We start from the raw sequence: 22,315 nt of genomic DNA, 5'->3' as shown, positions 1-22,315 counted from the left end.
CAATGAGACTTATAGTTTTTGTACAGATCAGAGTAACTTTATTTCATTAAATCTGATAACAAAATGGCTTTGTTCATTCTGCAGCAATGATATTATTTCTCTGAATATACATATAGTTTTATAACAGTCGTAATACTATTTTAAAATTACATCAATTTCAATTCCATTGACCATTAAAATGTCCAATTCCAGCAAAGATAAAAAGAAAATGACTTGAAAAAAAGAAAAGCAATATGAAACAACAAGAAAGAAACAGGTGAAGGATGAAGACCAAGACTCACATACTGTATTGTCTGGTTGACAGATCTTTTCAAAAGGGTTGAATAATAATAATAATACTTATGAACTAGGGATCAAAAAAGTGAAACAAATAAAGAGATGGGTTTCAAAAGGAATGACTAATGGTAGCAAAAAATATGTAAAAGGAAAATACACTTATGATCCCATCAGAGGGTGATAAAATAAGTATTTAAATTGGTCGGGCAAACAAAATAAGAGGTATCCTTAGAACATGGAGAAGCAACAAGTAGCCTACATAAATCTGCCAATTCCCAAAGGTCTCCATTCAAGGAAAAAATAAATACAGACACTGAAATAAAACTATACTGGCATTAGTAAATCAAACTTCAAAACCTAACCAGAAACAGGCCGTATTTTAATGAAATAAGGTCAAATTTATATTTTGGCAACCACACAAAGCGTTTGGGTTTTAGACACATAAAATCTAGACCAGACACGATACAGTAGGGTTTTGCAAAGTTCTGAAGCAAATTTATTGAAATTACTTATATTCCAAAGTACAATTATGTAATCCTCAAGTTATCAAAAATGATTTTCCCTTATCAGCTCCTATTCCAGAGACATGTGTTACCTCTTAGACAGCATAATAGCTTTTCCCAATTCTAATCACTGTAACTGCGTACAGTAACTCAGGCGTTTGACAGACTAACATCCACTTCCATTTTACGTTGTTGTGTCACATTGAGGGTTCCTCTCTTCTTTTCAACAGAGCACCTGGCTTTTGTACAAGTGATGGCAGCTTTTATTTCCATCACTCTCATCTGAGTCTACAAGTCAAGCCGCCCCTTGTGGACTGTGCGTTTGCTTCGTCCCTCTTCTTTTTCTCTGCCTTGACACTGAGGGCGGCGCTATAGCTCGGTGCGAGAGCGGGAGATGCGAGGGCCTTTCCTGATTTCTTTCCTCTTCTCCTCCTTCCTTCTCCTCTTCTCCTCCTCCCTCAGGATCTTCTGGAAAGCCTCTGCAGTGTGGAGCACCTGAAGCAGATTAGACAGGCAGAGACGTACAGATTGTTATTAAGGCTATGTGATTGATGCGTGTGTGTGTGAATATCCCTCTTGCACTATGTTTTTGTCACAGGTTAAAAAAAGTGTGACTTAGGGGTACCAAGAGTGTTATAGGGCTGTCATTGGGTGAGTATTAGTGGCAGCTGGGGGGGGGGGGGGGGGGGGTCAGTGGACTGCTAATGGCTGATGGGGGACACATCAAGAGTGGTTTGAACAGACGCCCCACATACAGAGGCTACAGCCGGCCCCGGTTCAATTCTCCCGGTGGCCTACATTCCCCCTCCCTGCCTGTGCCCTATCTGTCCTATCGATTAAAGGTTATAGCTACAACTTTTTCATCAAAGCGAATAATGTTTCAAAAATAATACATCCACAGAACGTCTAGAGGGGTGGTGAATAAAATTATTAATTTTACTGATTTTTTTTTTAATAGTATATAAATAATTGCTTTATAAATTTTGACGGGTCCAAAATATATAAATATTTACATCTGGTTACGTTGGCAACGTTGGCATGAAATTATTTCTCCACCAACGGTATGTAACGTTATATATATTGGTGTCACGTGAGGCAGAGCTAGGGGGGGCCAGATCGTGATAGTGGAGAAATGGCATCGTGCTAATGCTAATGCTAACTAACGGTCAGCCGGTACTGTAACGTTTCCCGTGCAGGCGTGATGCTGCAGGTTTGTCGGGTTCGTCTGCAGTTGAGTTAGTGTGAAATGATTCAGATGTGTTTCCAGTCCACTGTCAATAGCGTTAGCTTAGCTTTAGCTACCAGCCGCTCCCTATGGGCGTTACCTGGCAACCCATACAATTGAAGGTTGGAGCGAGAGCGGGCGAGTGCGACACCAACTGGCCGGGAGGAATTAAACTTGTAGCTAACCCCTTTAAAAGGTAGAAATGCCCCAAAAATACTTTTAAAAAAAAGAAAGAGTTGTCACCATTTGTGTGTGATGATACAAAATAAAGCAGGGTGGGCAACAACAACATACACACATCTTACTCACATCATCTCTCTCGGTGCGGTATGGGTTCATAAAATCTGGGGATTTCTCTGTTATTCCCAGCTCCTGTGACATCTGAGAGATAAGTGATCGAAGCACAGAGGAAGAGAAGAAGAGAGGGCAAAAGAGATCAGGAATGAAAATGAGACATCGTTTCATCACTTGTTCTGCAGCACAAAAGCAATATGCAGCAATTTGAGGAGTGGATACAGACAAAGATCTCCATTTCTGTGAGGTATTGTGTCTTATTTTTGAGCAACTTGAACTGAAGAGGGGATGAACAGAAGGTAAGAGCGTGGCTACTGACGGCGCCAGTGAGGGCTGGATGCACACTTAGAGGGTGCTAACTGCTACAGCTTCAGGTCTCAGAATTAATCCACTATATAATCCTCTTGGCGCATTGCTAAGGTCACAGATTAATCCTTCAAGAGTTTAGTTCATTAACCCACACATTAAACAGAGAATACCATTTTTTCTGCTTGCTTTTTTTGAAGTTTCTACGGTGACAATACATCATGCACGCATATATTGCTAAATGGCGTGATTTGCAGCCAATACAAGAGAGGTATTAGCTGCCACCAAGGATGTATTGTACAGTGACGTGACAGGAGGTTGTACTAAAATCTCCATATTTACTAGAAAACCTGAACTATGGTGGATCTTACATTTCAATACACCTGTCACACCTGTGCGTTATGTTATGCATGTATATTGGGCTGCATTGTTTGACTGCAGTGTTTTCCACATTCAATACCCCCCCCTGCAGAGAGAAGTACTTTGCACTTAAATTGAATTCTGCACCTTTTGAATTCTAGACATCACAACAGAGGTATAACCATTTAATCCAACAATGATTCAGTTCGACGCAAAAGTCCAGTGCGTCATCAAATCTAACTTTTTTACTCAGGTTTCAAATTTAGAAAAAAAAATGCAAAAAGAAACTAAGCTGAATAAGACATCAATGTTAAAACCCACGCAAACCTCACATACAGACACAAGTTGAAAGAATGAGCAAACGTTTGTATTTTCAAGGCCTTTGCTTTTAGCCTGAAACATCGCTCTGAAATACATGTTTTCAGAAGCTTTATCTTAACAACACTGGTTCTTTCTGTTCGGCACTGCTGAATGGAGATCTCACAAATATTTTCTGAACTTGGTGAAAGACAGAGAAAAGAAGAGGTTTTACAGGCGGCATGAAAGCTTGGATCATTTTTTTATGACCTTAAGGCACAAAACATCAATGATCCTGTTGATGAAAGGCCGCATTAGTTATGAGTAGGACGGCTGTGGCTCATTGTCCGGCCTTACCAGTGTGAGGACGTGTTGGTGGGCTCCTCCTGTAAAAACTCCCGTCAGGTTGCAGAAATTCAGCCCCCAGCGTAGCAGACCACCCCAGTCAGAGTTCCGGTCGTAGTAATGGTGGACAATACGGGGAAAGCGCAGCGCCACGTCGCCAAAAAACGCTGTGTTCTCCACCACGTGGGAATAAGCTGCAGAGGTTTATAAAGAGAAGTTTGATTAGAGAAAATGAGACAAAGAAGAATCAGTCTGAAGAAACATTTGTGCTGGGAAAACACACAGAGAAGAAAAGAAGACAGAAGCTCAAGTGGTGGTTGATTTTGTTCAGGGAACTCTCAAACGATGGCGGCGGGCTGAATAAGCCTGAAAGAAGGGAAGCTAATGTTCACGACATTCAGACAGACGTTAGAGGAGCGCGCTGATATTATTGGCAGCCGCCAGCGCCCAAAGAGGATAAGGATGAGAGAGACTGACAGAGGTGGTGGAGCTTTTGGAGATGTATAAAGGAGCATAAGACAAACCAGTCAGAGGTGATGGAGACAGAATCAAAGTGAGAGAGACGCTGCTAAATAAAGGGACTTATATAAAGTGGAGCAAAAGAGAGACAGAGAGAGAGAGAAAAAAAGGTGAAATGATGAAACAGCTGAGGTGTAAAAGCCAATCAGACCTTCTTTGATCTTATCGTCCATGGGGAAGGGGTCATCAGGCTGCATGTTGGCTGTAACTAGGATTTGTCTGGAGTCCTCCAACACCTTAAGAGAGAGAGAGAGAAGGAGAGAGAGAGAGAGGTTATTTACAATATGTGCTGTGAATTTAAGCTGCCGTGGCAATGGAAGTGAATAAGACTCTGTGAGGCTTGAGCAACATTTCTACCTCATGATATGTTACACACCACTTTCCGTGAGGGCGAGCAACACGAGCGGGTGGGTGATGGTGTTTTGAAGCGAGAAGTGGGCCAAGGGAGCGGTTTATCTGGTGAAGTTAAACTTGCCTGACTGACACGCGGCTTGTACGTTGTGTCAAACAGAATCACGGCATCCGCAGACACAAGATGCATCTCATGAGACGGGAGATTAAATGCAACGTTTCTCATATTCCTGCAAAAATTTTTACAGGCAATCTCAGCAAAACACGGAACGTCGACCGAGATTAGAGTCAGTGTCTGCGAAGGCGGAGTGAAGAAAAGACGCACAAAACACACAGCAGCGGCACAGGAATGCTGACAAAGCATTCCTGCGCCGCTGAAGGTTGACTAAGCGTGTTGTCCTTGAGAAGGCGCGCAGATGCATAGATAACTGTCCTCTGGGAGACGGAGGCATGCACTGTAAAGCTGAGCTCCCTCAAGCCTAGCGGGAGTGAATGGCACTCTGAGAGGCAGAGTCTGATTTAACATTCAAATTAATGCGAGGAAACATGCTGATGAATGTAATCATTGGATTTGAAGCCTTTGATTCTCCGTTGGGCTGGAAAACCTTCTTATCCCCCCCGATCTGCTGAGAGCACAAGAAGGTTGAGCTCTTGGAAATAACTTTTTTCTTTCTCCTTATACTTGTGCTTGACTTTGCTGCTGCCCACGGACTGTGTGAGCATATAATGTCAGACTACACACACACACACACACTTACCTTGAAGAGCCCTTTGAGCATGATATCTATGATCTTGTACTGCTGGTTGATGTCATTCAGCTCCACTAGGTTCTTGAGTGCGTTGAGCTGATCTTTCCTCTTGGTCTCAAACAGCCGCTTGTCTGACAAGAGGAGGTCAGGAGGAAACACACACACTCTCCACGTGGACATAACTCACATATCTGCTCACTAATATCGTCCATGTGTTACACTGGGATGCATGGATATGTACTCATAAGTGTGCATTAGTTGACAGCAGCTCTGCACCGCTGGCAGCAGAAAGGATACAGATCTCCAGGTTGGAGTCGTGTCTGGGCCGGTGTGTGTCGGAGTCTGCTGAGCCCAGGACGGCTGCGGCGAGCGCCACGACCACTGCACACACGCTCTGCATGGTCAGCAGGGGGCGGCAGAGAGGCACCCGTCTGAACACAGGAGATAACAAGCCGTGAGATGCACATCACATTGTTAAAACGTCAAAAATATTGGCAGAGTTGTGCGGTTTCGAATCATTTAAGGCTACAGACGACAGGCTGTACATCTCGCCCTCAAAACAAACATGTTCCCATCTCTGCCTGTCATGCTGAACATGTTTCCTTTTGATACGGATTTCATTTTCATCTGGAAACTAGGCTTTCACTGAAATACTTTCTTTTTTATTCATGAGGACATTTTTTTTATCCTTCTATAGCTGCTCTATTTCTCTTTATCTCTCTCTCTCTCTGTCCTATGATACTTGTTGGAACATGTGAAATAGAGGGACTTGCTTTTGTTCCTTTTAAAAGACATCTGATGCCTGCCACTTGCAAAATCCCCAGGGGAACATTTACAATCTCTGTACCAGAGCTGCTCTTTGCTCTTTCTTCTCCTCTCCCCCTAGGGCTGGGATGGGGGTGTGGGGCGCACAGGGAGAGGACAGGAGGCAGAGGATGAGCAGGCGTTTGGATTGGATTGGATTGGATTGGAGGGGGGAGGGTGGGCGGTGGGTTTGAGAAGTTGGAAGGCCAGACGCTGCAGGAAACAACAGCTTTCCTGGTGAATATTTCATCTACCTTTGCTAAGACACGATGATAAAACCAAAAAGAAAAAAAAAGACACACAGACAGGAGAGCAAGTGCAAGGAGAGCGAGGCAGAGCGAGAGGATAATGAGCACCGGGGACTTTATTTTGCACAGACAGAATTAATCTTTACAAGCCCGGCTGCCGATTCCTGAAGCTGAAGGACTAGGAAGTGAGCAAACGTCTCGGGGTGTGAATGTTAATTTGTCCCCTTAAGGATCTCACTCGAATCAGAGGGGAGACGCGCCCGCTCCGAGACGTACACCATGATAACAGCGACCCAACAGACATCACGTCTCACTAAAACCTCCCTCCTGTCTGACAACAACAGCCTCGGCTTCGCAGCGCATCCTGAAAGAAGCACGAGGCTCCTCCTGTCTCACTGAGGATCTCAAGTTATTTTTCCAGACCCTGAAAGATGGTACTAAGAGATTTAACTCCCTGTTGTTGGACCTACTTTGGTTTCAATTTGTGGTCTCTGTGGTCATCGAAGTCTCTTATTCAAAGATAAAAATTGTAAGACAACTTATTTCCTCCTGCTTTTTTTTTAACCAGAGTCAGCAGAAACAAGTGTTCCTGAGGACAGCTGAGTGAAGACAATGTTCGATTAAGGCCAATTTGTGCATTCTGGGAACATCTTTTGGGTAGCTTCCCAGCTTTCTGAGAAATGCTGCACTAAATATCCTTAAGTGCTGGTCGAAAGCCTCAGTATTTCTTGATAACAGCCAGGGAAGGGGGGGTTGCCTGGTCTCTCTTGTGGCGGCCGCTCATCGGGTTATTTGATGCTCCTGTGTGCCTCCAAGCAGGCGGCCATGCAGCTCTGACAGATATTTATGAGCAGAAAGGTTATCGCCGCCGGCACGATTTAATGCAGTCAACACATATATCCAGCAGTTGATAACGTTTCTGTGTAGCAGGGCAGAGTGCTGAGACTTTAAGAAGTAGCGTAAAGAGGGACATTAAGGGGGGATCAATCATCTCTAATGTGGCATGGGCAGCAACAGAGATGGGGGTCTAAATGCATCCATTAACTGTAAGCAGGAAGCCCTAATTACACAGGGTGATCATTTGAGAAAGTCAAAGTCGTAGGAAAGCACTCACGTTTTCAGATCAGGTTACATGATGTGGCTCAACCCTGACCAAATCAGAGTGACTGACACAAAACAATATTCCCTCAGAGTGCCCCCCCACCTCCCCCCTCGACCTCACGCTGGGCTGCTCGGGAAGGAAACAAGACGTTGGACAGAGGAACCACTAAAGGTAACATCTGAGTGGTTTTTGCCTGCAGCGAAGGAGATTATCCCTCCATCCTCCACCTTTCCGCAGCGCAGGGGGGCTGTGTTGTGTTTCCATCCTCTGTCCTACTGAACCCTGGACCGGGTGGCTTCCCCTCCAGCCGACCCCACAGCCTGCTCCTCCAGCTTGGTTGAGATCTGGTCCATTACTGGGGACAACTCAGGTTGGGTGAAGTGTGGGTGGGGGGGTGTGAGTCTGAAGGCAGGAGTGTTTCCTCGCTGTAGCCGTGTAAAGCCCACATAAATCTCTTGGCTGGAGGAGATTTTTTGCTCTCAGCCAACAATCTCCCGTGGCAGAGAGGCTGAAGTTTGATTTCCTGTGTGGGAAGATCCACGCTCCAGCTTTGTCAGATAAGCAGGCTCCCATATCTAATCATACTAAAGACCTGTGGAGATAACTCCGCTCTGCGTATGAATCCTCTGAGGTGTTGGGAAAAAAATACATCCCATATGATGCATATATTTCTGTGCTCCCAAAAGGGCCAGGGGGAAAAAAATGAAATAAATAACTACACAAAAAGGAAAAAAAAAACATCCTCAATCACCAGTGAGGAAACAGTCCAAAGTGCCAAGCAGCAACCAATCAACCAACTCTGTGACATTAAAGCCAAGAGGGAAAAACTGACCCCTGTGGTGAAAGCTACTCCAGAGAGGACAGGGGAAAGAAAGATGCCGATCAGACAGCAGGATGTGCAGCAGGACTGGATCCAGATCCCCCTCAGGCTGCCCGCCTGCTGTGCAGTGGGAGGTTTGAGGTTCAAGGACTGACACATCATCTCCCTCTCTCGCTCTCCCCCCACTATCATCACTCATGCAGAGGCAGAGCCGCGGACATGCGTAATGGTGCTGATGATGGCTGAGTCCTGGTAAAAGACTGTCATGTGAACCATCAATTACAGATTGCTTAATTGACTACATGTCCCCTACCTCACCCTCGCCCCCCTCCAGTCTGTGGGCAATGGTGAGTTCATTTTGCTCAAACTGCAACGCAGCCAATTATTCCTTCAATAAGAAGCTGTGATGTAAGATCACATCTGGTGGTCTTGCACACCAACTCCGCAATATATCAAAATCATGTCCTATATGTGGTTTCTCCGGGGGGGGGGGGGAGGAGGAGGAGGAAGGGGGTGAGCTTTTAGGAATTAACCAAGTATGTGAAGTCGCTGCTCCACAAACAGACCCCGGCTGTCTGTCACCGCAGCTGTGCGACCCCCGGATCCATCCTCCTCCTCCAGCGGTCAGCGCCGCACAAACCCACCGACCCACCGACCGACCGACAAACACACACACACACACAGCGCTGCTGGACACAGAAACTCGCGGATCACTCACCGTGTTACTGTGGAGAGAAACGGCAGCGGCTCGCTCCAAAGTAGTGCAGTTTCTCCTCTTTTTTTTTTTTTTTTTGTTGTTTAATCCCCACGCCAAACGTTTAAGGTCGGCTCTCCGCTGAAGCTGCTCTCCTGCTGGTGGTGGTGGAGGTGGTGTTGTTGTAGGGGCTGGACGGGACAAGTGAGTCAATGTGCCGCTCCGGATCCTCAGGTGACAGACAGCAGCTCGGAGGTGGAGGTGTTCATTTACATGCGGCTCTCGCTGCTCCACTCCGCCGGCGCCACGATCGCACCGGCTGGCTCGCCTTGGACGAATGACAGCGAGGCGGGCGCTGAGCACGGAGGAGGAGGAGGAGGAGGAGGATGTGTGTTTCCGCACGGAAGATTTAGAGAGAGACACCGCCGGGGCACGGGGCAGGCCGCGTTTCGTTTCCCTATGTGCGCTTCCTTTGAAATATCTCGCCTATACCACATTAAAAAACAATACGTTTCCGGACTGTATATGTTTTCTCTGAAATACACACGGAGCGATAATTATAGAGAGGTTTAAAATTACCCTGGGATCCTTTCTGTTGTATGTGCAACAGACTCTTAGGTAAGGAAGTGGTTGAGGTTGATGTGTATTTTTAGAGGGAACCACTTTGAATTCAATACACATAAGAAGGCATGACCCCTCAGACTGACTCGCTGCCTTTTTGACTGGAAAGTTGACATCATAGTGAAAACTGAAACTTAGAAAAGAAAAAAGAAATTAAAACTATTCTGCACAATTTTCCCCAAAGCTCATCACAAACAGCTGCTCCCCTAAACTTCAACACCACTTCCACATCACAGTCAATGTCTGTCATCACACCACTGACCTGTGAGGAGCCACACTGTAAAGGTGTACGAAAATAACACTCAATGGGACAAAGCCTTCTCCCTGGGCTACAGAAGTTGAGGAGTGGGCTGTAGGGGGGGGGGGGGGATTATCCACATGGGATGTACATTAATCTTCATATGTTGCATGAAACAAAGTTGTTTTGTGCCACTGTAAAGTCAATGTGTCCTTTCCGTTTAAGTAACGACCTCACAGACCCACGAGATGCCTTGGAAAAACAAGCAATACAAGTAGTATTTTCATTTTACAGTGGTTTTTAATTTGACAGAAAGGCAACTCAACAGAAACCATGAAAATAACTTGGCCGTCTGAATTATAAATCTCTGCACTAAAGTTTCACCTTGACCACCACTGTTGTAAAATTCGAGAAGTCACATTTTTATGAGCACAAAAAAACCCAAAATGAGGAGGTTGTGTGTGACTGCCTTTGACGTGGTCTAAGAAACACAGACAGCCAGTGTCAACAGTATCATCGTGTCATACATAGACTGACTAATAACAAAGGCACAAACTGAACAAACTGATTTTTTTTCATTACTGGATAATTAAATGATTTTTAAAACTGATTTGAAGAGATGCAGTTGCTTTTGAAGAACAGTTACATGCTTTGAATGATTTCACTGCGACGAGAGTCGAGGCGGGAACTCGTGCTGCTTTATGAGAAGAGCAGGAACAATGAAAAGAAACTTTGAACTGGTAATGTTTTCGTTTCTAAACTGGATGTGTCAGTCAGTGGTAACGTCGGTTTGCTCTCTGTGTAAAGTCAGACAGACGGATGGACACGTCTCCAACACGCCTGCAGAGCAGAGTCACGAAGCAATAAAGCATAGTGACAGAGCAGTTGTGTGATAGAAAATTCATATTTGAAAGAGAACAATATTAAAACTTGAACTTGAATGTGAAGCACACATGAACATGTTTCGTATTCACACTACTGTTTCAGTCCCAGTCCATATTGCTCCACTTGTTCCTCGTGTGTCTGTTGACTTTCAATGATATGACAATATAGTTTTTATATAATAGTAGGCAACAGAGCTAATATCAAACTGAGCTGATGTACGCAGACTAAACAAGCGAGTGGGTGGATGAAAGGAGGACTGTTTGTGTAAAAGAGAGTCAATCAGCATGACAGATGTAGAGAGCCTTTAAGTACCGACTGACTGAAATACAGTAATGACTCTGTTGTGCGACACCCTTTAAAGAGATTAAGTGAAAAGCACAACACAGGCGTCCAATAAATTGCCAGAGAAAATCAATAAAGATGCATTGCTGACACCGAGGTACGGCATCAGCATGGTTATCACTCACGGTGTGCTTACAGTGTGTGTGCACGTATAGGTGTTGCCGCTTTTACTCACACTTATGTAGGCATGTCTGAGGTTTCTGCAAGGCGTGAGCTGTACTTCACATGTAGGCCAGAGTGCATGTGCTTGCACTTTATACTGTATGTGCTATTTCAGTGTGTAAGAGTGTTCGTTCAGGGGTGCGTATGGGTGGGTTTCACTTTCAGGTGAGGGATACAGGATGTTGCTAGGCAGACTGGGGCTGCGGCTCTTGGCTGGTGACTGTGGGGCGAGGGCCTCCATCATGTCCCTCACTCTCTGCCTGTGCTGCTCTGTGGGTGGCGGCTGCAGGACGCTGCTCTGGATCTGCATCAACACACAACAGGAGAGAGCATTTTATTTTGTTGAGTAAAAGATGGGAGAGAGGAGAGACGGGCCAGGGGAGAGGAGCAGCATAATGAGGAGTGAAGAGAAAGAGGAGACGACGCGTTTCCAATATTAACACTTAAGTTAATGGGCAGTAAAAAGTGTTATGAGAGGATAAAACAAGAACCGGAAAAATAAAAACAAAAGTAAAACGCCTGGAGAAGAAAGAAGTCCAAGGCCTTTGTTCCAAAGTGTGTGATAACGTTTCTGAAAACTATAGAAATTACATTTTTACCAGAGTCACTTTAAAAACAGTGTACGTAGCGAGCTGAAAACAGGCAAATTGGTTTGTTGAGCAATTCACACACACACACAAACAAACGCGCACATATACACACCTGGGACTTGCAGAGTGCTAAATAAGTAAGCCAGACAGGAACCTCTTCTACCGCAAAAATGAAACTATTTATTTCAGCTGTCAGAGGCGCATGCAGTAGATAAAATGCGAAGAAAGGCTGAGGAGCAGCAAATAGAGCCGTACTGTGGATGTAAACTGCAAACTTAAAGTCATGAGGGACAGCGAACGCACGCAGCATAAAGAAAATGAAAACTTTGTAGAGAATATATCGACGAGCAAGAGAACACTAAAGGGTAAAAGGTTGCCGAGCGTCTCCGGCAGCTGTGAGCACAACACAGGGACACAGAGTCGGATCGACTTGCTGCAACGAGCTCGTTCAGGAAGAGTCGCCTGGTTCCGACGCAGAGCTGCCACTGATCCAGGCCGCAGGCAGGTTCAAAGACAAACTTAAAGGTTTTGATCATTACAGTCATCCTGAAGATCTGAGGTGTGAACGACGGCCACATGTTCACCACGGTGTCGAACACTGAGCTAAATCTGCTCTACACAAAAGTAGCATAAATTAATTATAATGTAAAAAAAAGTCTAAAAAATACATGTGGGTCATGAGCGAGTTATGAATCTTTTTGTAACACTATTACAGTAACACTGTGAGCTGCACCAGCACATGTTTTGTTCCAGCATTGTCACCAATTTATCATTATCTCCCTCCTCATCCTCATCATCATCATTCCTCCTATCCTGGACTAAGTGACGAAGCCGACGGCTGCAGGTGATCAAAGACTCCTCAAATCTTTTGGTCTGGACTGGTGTGGGTTTTGAGTTGGAGTGAACAGGTAGGGATTAAAATTGATGGAGTTACAGCAGGTTCAAACAGAATGTTTAATGTCTACATCAATACTTTAGGCTTGTGAATATCACTCAACTGGTTTCCCTCCGTGTCAGTGCTCACTCACACCGCTCTGATAGCTGCCATTTTTGGATATGACTCCGACAAGGCAGCAGCTAACTGAGGAGATAAAAAAACTGATTACTAAAGCTGAATACATTTGGTTGGTAGAGAGAGTAGACAATAAAGATTCATAGACAACAAGTGTTGTCAGAGTTAACGCTGGGAGCAGTTGTGGAGGATGATATTTTGAGGAGCAGGCGGGTGAAGGAAAGGGCAGAATAAAGAAACGGTTCAAACACTGCTCACTAACTGAGAAGTGCAAAAAGGGGGAAACGGAGGTGAATGAAGCGGAGATGGTGGGGTGAGAACAATTTGGAGAGTAAAAGAGGAGACAAAGGAATATGTGGAGGAACAGCTAGCAAGTGAAAGCTTGGTTATATAGACGAGTATGAAAGGGACAGATGCAGTGACGGGCGACAGATTCTCTCCAGACTGGGGGAGAGAGTTATTAGAAATCTGCAAGCTTTAGAAATTATGAAAAGAAGCTCTCCCCAAAGAGCAGCTCTGATCTGGGAAGCTAACTAATTACAGGGTGCAAGCTGCAGCAGCCTCACCCCTGTTACACTTAACACTGGCCACAGAATCACACAGACACAGACACACAAACACAGAGACAGGAAGACGAGCGTGTGCAAACGTATAGAGGAGGAAATAGCCATGGGCTAAAGTTGCAAGAGCAAGTGATGCATGTGTTACAACGGTGTGAGCGCACACAGACGCACTCACTCTCAGTTGACAGATATGTCAGGACACATGGGCAGGAAACAAGACAGCGATATGATGATATCAGGTGACTGGCAAATGTGCCCCGATAACTTCCTCATGAACAGAGGCTTCACTTAGGTCCAATGGCAGATCAACAAAACCTATGAAAGTTTCAAGTGTGTGTGTGTGTGTGTGTGAGACAGATTGGAGCAGAGGAGATGACAGGGGAGAAAAGAAAATCATACTGTCTTGAGACTGTTAAGAGAAATGTGTCTGTCACATTGAACCCTGCCTCCTCTAAACCGCCTCAGTGTCTCCACAAATGCACATATCAATATACACAGTGCACGCGCACGCACACACACACGCGCACACACCTACACAAGAAAACAGACACATCTCGCGCGCATTCGCACAGTTCATGATTCCCTGGCACACGCTGCACTGGGAGCTGCAGCCATCATTCTGTCACTCCTGTGATCCGGAGCTACTTCCAGAATACTAAATGTGTCTCTGCTCCTGTATGTGATGCCAGATTTGAGCTCAGCAATCTGATGTGGCTGCTTTTCTGTGTTTCATAAAAACCTTTCAGCAAACACAAAATGGGCTTGATGCATTTGCTGCAAAAAAAAAAAAACTAACTAGGGCAACAGCAAGGACACACACTCACCAAGCACTTTATTAGGAACACCTGCACTCCTGCTTGTTCATGCAGCTCAGTGCACTTCAGCGGCCTCCACAGTCACCAGATCTGAATCCAATACGGACACCTTTGGGGACGTGGCGGGGACGGGGAGATTGGCAGTTCGAATGTGCGGCTGACAAATCTGCAGAAATGATGCGCCGCAGTCGTTGTCGACATGGAGCAACTGATGCCATGAGCATCAGTAGCTGTTATCGGCACAAAAGGGGAGAGGAACTGCCGAGCGCCGGTCCCGACAGAGTGCTCGGTGAGCGTCGTTCATCATGTTTAACTTCTGTTGATTGTCGAAGTGAGCGTTTCACGGAGCTTCCTGAACCAGTTCATATTTCTTCTGGGGATAATCTGTGAGATTTGGTGAGTGATACTGGCTGTTTAAGAGGCTTGAGCCAGACAAGTGCTGTGATCACAGCTGAGCAGAGCAAATATCAGAATGAATCCAAACTGTTCTGTCGCAGTCACTCCTCTTCATTCACCTTCATGATCTGTACATAAAAAATATTCATTTGAATTTCTCTAAATCTTGTTTGCACTTTTGCTTGGGGGAGGGAGGGGGTGTACATTCCTGAATTCAATACTGCCATATTAACAATGTGACGGGTGGAGGGTGGGTAGGGGGGATTATTAAATGCTTGTGAAGCTCCACAATAAACTACACCGCCTCGGGTATTCTTTGACATATTATTTCTGTGCAACTCATATGAACTTAACTGTACAACACTGGTTTCTGAAGACACCACGGAGAACGTGTAAACCCTGTGGGCTCGGTTTACACTGCAGTAGAAACAGCCAGAGTCTCACAGCGACATGTTGGTATTTTGCTGATCTCAGAATGTTTTTTGGCCGTTCCTAATACTACTAATAAATGATATGCTATAACAGTTTGCGATCACTAACATAGAGGCCTTACACCAACAACTGTTTAACATCAACTGATTTGGTTTACATCCAGTATCAGTAGTACGAGGCCAAATGCAGAACAGAAAGTGGATGCAAACAGTTTCTACTTTGAAGAGACTGTGTGTAGTCTTCTAACAACGAATGGCCAGCGGCAAAAAAATACATATACAGTATTTACTGAGAACTGAACAGACACTGCTCTGACTTAAAGCTTTACAGTCATCAGAATCAATACTTGGAGACAGAGGTCGGGACTTTTTTTTTCCTCACAGAATTGGACAGCCCTCCAGAATTTATACACCGAGTTTAAACAGTATTCTGACTTGGCAGCTCCGAACGCTTTTTATTCCTCGAGTGCCTCAGTGCTAACCAGTCCACTGGGCCCTGTGTCTTCAGCGTTACCCAGAAGCCAGCCAGAAATAAAACAAGGCCTATGCGTATTCTTTAATCTGATTTAATAACTTCAGGACTATTAAAATGTATTTTCTTAAAAATTCAGTCTGCTACAAAGAGGCTTAATTCATTCAGTCTTAACGTGTGTAAATAATCACAGACTCCAGAGTTAAACACACCAGAAGCCCGTGCTCCTGACATTTAACTGAAAGATGCAATTTACACAAAACTGTTTGCGGTGATTGGTCCAGACACAATTACACGGCTTGCCAGTTTCAATAGGGATGTTATTGAGCTTTTAAAAATCAGTATCTAGTTTCTCTAGCCAGCGCAGATGAGGACTCATTGGAGCTGACGTGAACAACGATTCTGGACTAACGGCTGAGGTAACTGAATTAATGCCAATGTCAACTGCTACTAGATAACACCAAGCCTCTCCTTTGTGTAGACTCGGGTACCTGAGTGTAAGTGATACAACTACAAGAGTGGAAGCAAAGTTTAAAGTGGGGAGAGCACAAGACAGTGTCATGCAAGACAGCATACATGCTGACCTCTGACCTTAAACTTTGTGTTGGTCTCACTCACACCCAATCACTTTGATGTTAAACTAAATCTCTCCTTTTAGCCTTTTTACTTAGCACCACCAGTGAGTTGAAGTCCCACACCGAGGCTACTGTTGTAAATTGGCATTTTGCTGCTGCAGTGCAAAACGCTGGTATTTTATTTGCATAAACAAACCTGCTCTCTCCCATTAACATTTCCCCTGTTGTCTCTGTATTTTGCTGCCTGTGCTGTTTTCCATAGCGAATGAATAAAAATTTCAAAGCGGCAAGAAAAACTAAGTGAGGCCGTTGGAATTATCTTCATTTATGTATAAATTTGTCTTGTGAACAAACCCAATCTATTTTCACTAATAATGAACAAATCATTGTTTTGTTCTGCACACTGAAAACATGCAGTGTAGGTTGGAAAATGTATGTGAACTCCTGGCCTAGCAGCACCAACCAGAGCTAATTGGAGTCCAGTCACTTCAATAATTATTTTTAAAAAGCACTGCTGTTTCACAAAACATTTCTGCAAATGTAAAACGTGCCTCACAAAAGAGATCTCATAAGATTTACAGAAGACTGTTGCTTTGCATAAAGCTGAAACTGTAAGAGCACCATCTCAAAGAGTTTGGATATTGAACAGCCCGATGTCAAACTGTCTGTACATGGAGATGGTTTGGTTCTGTGGTTCTCTCCCTGGATTTTCAGCTAAAACGACGAAACACAATAATCTGTTAACAAAGAACCAGGGAGCAACAGCTGAAGGCCACAAGGAATCATTGCAGCTGATCAACAGCTCTGTTATTGAGGCTACCAAACACAAATAATAATGGTGCATGAAGCTCAGTGTCCATGGCAGCACACCATGGAGGAAGCTGCTGCACACATACATCACATCAAGTTTGCCAAAGCACACCTTGACTCTCCATAACACTATTGAGAGAATGTTTTGCAGAGTGATCGACTTATTGGGGAAACGCTTGCAGCACGGTCAGGGTGGCTGTTCGCCTGCCGAAGCTCAGAGGCTGGTGACGCAGCAGGACGATGACCTTAAACATCAAAGTATGAAAAGAAAATCCACCTGTTTGAGCGGCACAGTCAGAGTCCAGACCATAATCCAGAGGAGATGATGTGGAATGACCTGAAGAGACGTCCTGAGAATATGAACGGTCCACTCTTTCTACTGAACGCTGTGCAGGTCTGACCAGCCGCTACTGAAGAGCTGCTCTGAGGTTACTGCTCCCAAAGGAGGTTCAACCAGATATTAAACCTGAGCGATCAATGACTCCTCCACCTGTGCGCTCCAGTGTTTAATGGATGTGTTCAATGAAGACACACAAGGTTGGAATCATTTTTGTGTTATTAGTCCGAGCACATTGTGATATTTCTCATGCCACTGTGTGTGAGGTGGGTTTATACTGAACTTCATCTGAACTTCACTCATTTTCCAATTAATTCACTATGAATATAGATATTCATGGGTCCCAGCGAGCAAAAAGGGTCGACTGGTGTGAGAACACACACAACGTTCTCATTATTATATCTGTGTGGGTGCGTATGTGTGTGTGTCTACCTGTGTGAGGAGGAGCCCGAGGGCCTGTGCTGCTTCCTGGCGGAGCTCCTTCACCCCCGTCCTCTCCACCGCCTCCATCACCTGCAGCAGGTCAGGCTCCCACCGTACCGCTGTGCTGCCGTGCTGCAGGAGCTTCGGAGGACACAAACCCACATGCACAGTTTGATGTATATACATAGAAATCCACAAACATGCACAGATGCAGTAACTAAGAAACACAGGAGAAAACCAGAGGGAGATAGAAATAAACAGAAAGAATTGCAAGCAATATAAAAAATGAAGTGATTTATTGCAGTTGAAGTAAAGGTCAATTAAATCTGCCATGAACTTCTAATAATTATTGAAAATTCTTGGGAAGGTGCACAGAGCCACACTGACACCCATGTTTTAGACCCTTAAGTGCTGTGTAACGTGTCTTAATGGGGAAGAGCTGACCAATCGTTCCTCCCCTGTGTTCACTGAATAATAAATGAAAAGAAAGTGTTCAGAGCCACAGCTCACAACACAAACTATGGTAATAATGTTCCTTTAATTTCCATATGTTGCACAACCACATACTCAAACACTGCGCTGTACTCACTCTCATTGTTCATGTGATCTAACTACTTCTACCACTACTATGTTTTTATTACCTTCATTAACTTTTGATACTTTTAATATCAAATATTCATCATTGCTCAGAACCATGCCCAAGAAATTATATTTGAATTGACTGGCGTGAGTGTATGCGTGCGCATGTGCGTGCGTGTGTGTGTGTGCAAAACCTCTCACCAGTGTGATGAGTCTGAGAATGGCAGGGTGGAGAAGGCAGCTCTCTCCTGAGCTGAGCAGGCAGTGGAGGAGGAATCGGCTCCACGGCTGACACACCACAAATTTTGCTAACACAAAGACACGCACGCACAAAACAAGCCCAGGGGGAGAAAAATGACAAGTCAGGAGGCCTAATTTAGATCAATTCAGTTAAATTTTTCTCTATTCCTCCTGGTACAATTACTGAAAATGGTTAACGAGTGAAAACTTGCCAAAAGCCCAAAACATTAAAACACAGAGCAACAAACATGGATTCTACAGCGTTGAAGACAAAGATAATGTGAGAGAGAATAAAAAGACACAAATTACCAAACAAACACAGCGCTAACACTCTAAAATATCATTTTATTGCCACACAAGTTCTTTATGTACAGATTAGCTCCACTCACTCATTCCCACATTGCCTCTGGTACCTGTAGTATGACTCCTCCTCCGAAGGAAGCCCAGAAGGGATGCCAGGCAGTCGACTGAGGCTCTCAGCAACAGCTCGTGCTTCTGAGGAGAACGAGACACAGCAGAGAGAAACACGAGAGAGAAGATGAGTTACACACTCACACAAAAAAGAAGAAGAAGATGTTTTGAGACATCTTCCACCTCTAAAATGTCACACCACTGCAAGTCATGAGCCACACAAACGCGACGAGTGCCTGTGTGACTTGTGAGATACGAGCAGATAGAGACGCTCATACATTCATTCACACACACACACACACACACACCAATGGACACAGACGCAGCCAAAACAATGGGGAGAACAAGTGAACACCAGAGAGAGCAACTGAGTGAGATTTTGATAATGCATGTATCTCCCACAGTGGCGGCGCTGGCAGCGAGCACTACGAAGCGTCCAAAAATACTGAAGTAGGCCAGACGGATATATACACGCAGACGACAGTGGAGAGTTACACCCTAATCCTGAGGCGGAGAGGAGGAGATAGGAGAAGAAAGGAGTGAAATTTATGAGTGGGGAGGGGATGAAAGAGAGAGGGAGGTGAAGGGACCAGAGGTGAGAGAGAGGACAGATGGGATGAAGGCAGATGAGGACACAACACTAAAGGACAGGTTTAAATGAGAGCAAGGAGCGGTGAGGAGGAGAAGGAGAAAGTGGAGGGCAGAGCAGAGGGGAGCTCTGATGTTTCCTCCTGCCACCAAACCACAGCATCAAGGGGGGATGGGGGGTGGGGGGTGCAGTGGGAGAGAGGAGGGGAGCTGGGAACTGTTCCTGGTATCAGCTGCTGAACAGCAGACTACAGTGCACTAAACCATAGAGCTGCAGCTCAGCTCAGCACTACAGTCTTTTATACAGAGAGGAAATGCCACTGGTGTGGAACCAGAGGCTGTCAGGCTGCAACACAGGCACAGGATACAACAGAGTTATTACAGGCACGGCGCCCAATTAACCCACAGTGTGCATATTTTATCCAGATTATTATTTCTTAGGATATATTCATATATAGACATCACCTTTTCAGTCACTGTGGGTTTTTGTTATTCATTAAATATTGGTAATGCTACTTAATATATCATTAAAATAAAAAATGATGTAGTATTGGTCAGTGGTCAGTACACTGGAAGAGTTGGGCTTCACACAGTGGTTTGTTTGTTTTTTTCACATCAGAATAAACATGTGTCTGTGGTTTTACACCTAATTAGCTGGAGCCTTTTTGAGGTTTTACATTGAACCCAGTGAAACATACAACCTCCAACACCAACCCTCCATCCGCTGACGACCTCTCTGAATCTGCTGATTTAAGAATAATTTGTTCATCTGACCCGTTTTCATAAAGCTTTAATTGTCTGTAGATGTTTCTGTTTGACATTTTCCTGCGCTGTTTGCTGCCAGAGCTCGGAGCCCTGCCATTGTGTGCTACTTTATATGAATGTCATGGTCTTAAAGATAATGTGAATTAGCGTCTATTTGATGGACAATGACTCTTAGCAGTCAGCTTCATTCACCGTGTATCTAGCTGCCACTTTATGGACAGAATCTAAATGTATTACCACGCTCACTGCTTTTACTCATAACTCCTGCAGGCCTTGGGATTCATTCATTCACAATATCTGAGCTTCAGTCACATAGAAAAATTGAATCTTTCACTGTGGGACTCTCGGCATTAACTGATGGCAGTAAAGGTAGTAGCCGGTGGTGTGATGGAGCGTTTTAGTGCTTCATATTTATGTGCTGCCTTTGCTGGATTGTGAAGCTGGAGCAGTGCTTTAATCATAAAAAAATAATCAGGTTGAAACAAGAGTAAAATCAAAAGACTGTGTAAAGATCAACATATGTAGCTCAGTGCACAATTGACCTTACTAGATAAGATTCTTTATAATCTCTTTAATTAAGGCTCGATCTGTTGCCATTTTTTGAGCACTAATATTTTCCACCATGCTGTTTGCTGGCTGCCACCCAGGAGAAGTGGTGCTTCACTCTTTTAATATAAAATGAACGCTGGTGAGACACAAGTCTGATCCTCCTCTAAGCAACAGCAAGTCAATACAGCGGCAACTACCTGTAATAATAACATGTTAGGGACACCTGTGATTGCTCTGGATCTGTGTGCTATTCCATTACGGTAACTGCTAAATCAATTCCAGCCTCATCTTCTGCATTCGACACTGTTTGTGATCGGCAGGCTCGATGTCACGCTGTGAAGACTTTAAAGATTACCTTTTACCTTATCTCTGCTGTGAGGTACACAGGGAGGCGTGAAAGCTAAGAAAGAGAGGGAAGGCGTCCTTGTATCAACATGCGAGTCCACGGCTGCCTGAGCACATGGTTTATGTACATATGCATTATGTACTGTGGATCTGTTTCGGGGTAGATACTGTATATCAACACTCTGGTTTTTCATTCTTAGAATAAACATTTCTGTAAGATGAGATCTGCTGATTTATAGAATTAAGACTAAAAAGGCTGAATTAGGGAGAAGCTGTGAACATCACTTTAGTTTATCATTATCTCTGTTTACCATTAAAAACACAGCTTCACAAGGAAATGTACACAACATTTTATCACAGCTGGAGTTTCCCTGTAATACTTGAATAGCTACATTTCCAACCACTGCTTGTAGAAAAATAACCCATTCGATAGCACTGCACCTTTCATCACAAGACTGAATTGACTAAAGCTGTTTGCTGTTATTTCTGCCTCCCTTAAATAAGATATGTGGGAAACGCAATGTAGCAGTGGTAGTCCCTGGAGCAGACCAAAATTTATCTCTTGACGTAAAATCGATATTATGTTTAAGACAGTTCAACAGTAAAACAACTGACCTATCTGTACCAATAATTAAAGTTTGACTGTAATAACTGTTGAGACTCTTGGTCAAACACTGACTGTCTCTCCTGTGTCTGTCTGTGTTAATCTATTTTGCCCTAAAGCTCCCTATGTTTCCTTTTTAAAGCGACATGTGGTTGCACAGATTAACACACACACACGAGTGCGTGCACACAAAGACATGTACATAAATCCCGCCCCAAGTACCACAACCTGTAAAAGAAGTCCACTGAGAGCAGTTGAGAGGCACTGCGCCCCTCTGGCGCCCAGCGGGTACAAAGCTCCATCTTGGGCTCCCAGGGGTCTGGGCCCGACCAAGCCAGGGCTGGTGCTCACACACACGACTGCTGATGTCAAGTCAACATCGAGTAGAGCCTGCAGCAGTCTTAGGTGGCTGACTGGAACGAGAAAGAGACGGAGAGAGGAAAGCAGGGCTGTTAAAGGCTGAAAAGTCACAGGGAATTAGAGGAAGATGGAAAACCTTAACACAGGGGTAAGACAGAGGAGAAAGCCAACAGAATTTAAAGGGTGAGGCCACAGGAGAAACAGGTAGTGGCCGAGTGAGTGCAAAATGGAAGTTGGAAATAGAAAAAAAAAATTAAAAGCAGGTAGCAGTGGGAATGCAGGCACAGATAAGAGGCAGAGTAAGAGATG

General features: G+C 44.5%; 2 protein-coding genes across 2 annotated transcripts in view; both read right to left on the bottom strand.

Moving 5' to 3' along the window:
* Nucleotides 1–38: 38 nt before the first annotated feature.
* On the bottom strand, nt 39–9,215 carry ccdc134 (coiled-coil domain containing 134). The gene is made up of 7 exons (XM_083978139.1): nt 8,918–9,215; nt 5,523–5,656; nt 5,235–5,356; nt 4,277–4,361; nt 3,619–3,800; nt 2,314–2,385; nt 39–1,274 (listed from the first exon to the last, which is right to left on the bottom strand). Exons 2-7 carry the CDS (start codon nt 5,623–5,625, stop codon nt 1,149–1,151), a joined length of 690 nt encoding a protein of 229 aa, XP_083834265.1. The 5' UTR covers nt 5,626–5,656; nt 8,918–9,215; the 3' UTR covers nt 39–1,148.
* A 1,310-nt stretch (nt 9,216–10,525) lies between these two features.
* Nucleotides 10,526–22,315, bottom strand: part of mei1 (meiotic double-stranded break formation protein 1) — a gene marked incomplete at both ends in the record, with an annotated part of 62,170 nt that continues 50,380 nt past the window's right edge. The window contains 6 exons of the mRNA XM_083977723.1: nt 10,526–10,592; nt 11,318–11,445; nt 17,575–17,706; nt 18,346–18,452; nt 18,798–18,879; nt 21,875–22,059. Of these exons, the coding sequence (XP_083833849.1) occupies nt 10,526–10,592; nt 11,318–11,445; nt 17,575–17,706; nt 18,346–18,452; nt 18,798–18,879; nt 21,875–22,059 (701 nt within the window). The remainder of the gene's footprint in view (nt 10,593–11,317; nt 11,446–17,574; nt 17,707–18,345; nt 18,453–18,797; nt 18,880–21,874; nt 22,060–22,315) is intronic.

Source organism: Trachurus trachurus, assembly GCF_905171665.1.
Source record: "Trachurus trachurus genome assembly, chromosome: 8".
NCBI classification, from domain to species: domain Eukaryota; kingdom Metazoa; phylum Chordata; class Actinopteri; order Carangiformes; family Carangidae; genus Trachurus; species Trachurus trachurus.
This window is presented reverse-complemented; position numbering and strand designations above follow the sequence as displayed.

Excerpts from the sequence above, each read along its gene's own strand:
- ccdc134 (XM_083978139.1), bottom strand. The coding sequence starts at position 5,625 with ATGCAGAGCGTGTGTGCAGTGGTCGTGGCGCTCGCCGCAGCCGTCCTG. Across the intron at positions 3,801-4,276 it reads GGACGATAAGATCAAAGAAG|CTTATTCCCACGTGGTGGAG; the intron begins GTCTGATTGGCT and ends AAACCTCTGCAG. Across the intron at positions 1,275-2,313 it reads ACCGCACCGAGAGAGATGAT|GTGCTCCACACTGCAGAGGC; the intron begins GTGAGTAAGATG and ends AATCTGCTTCAG.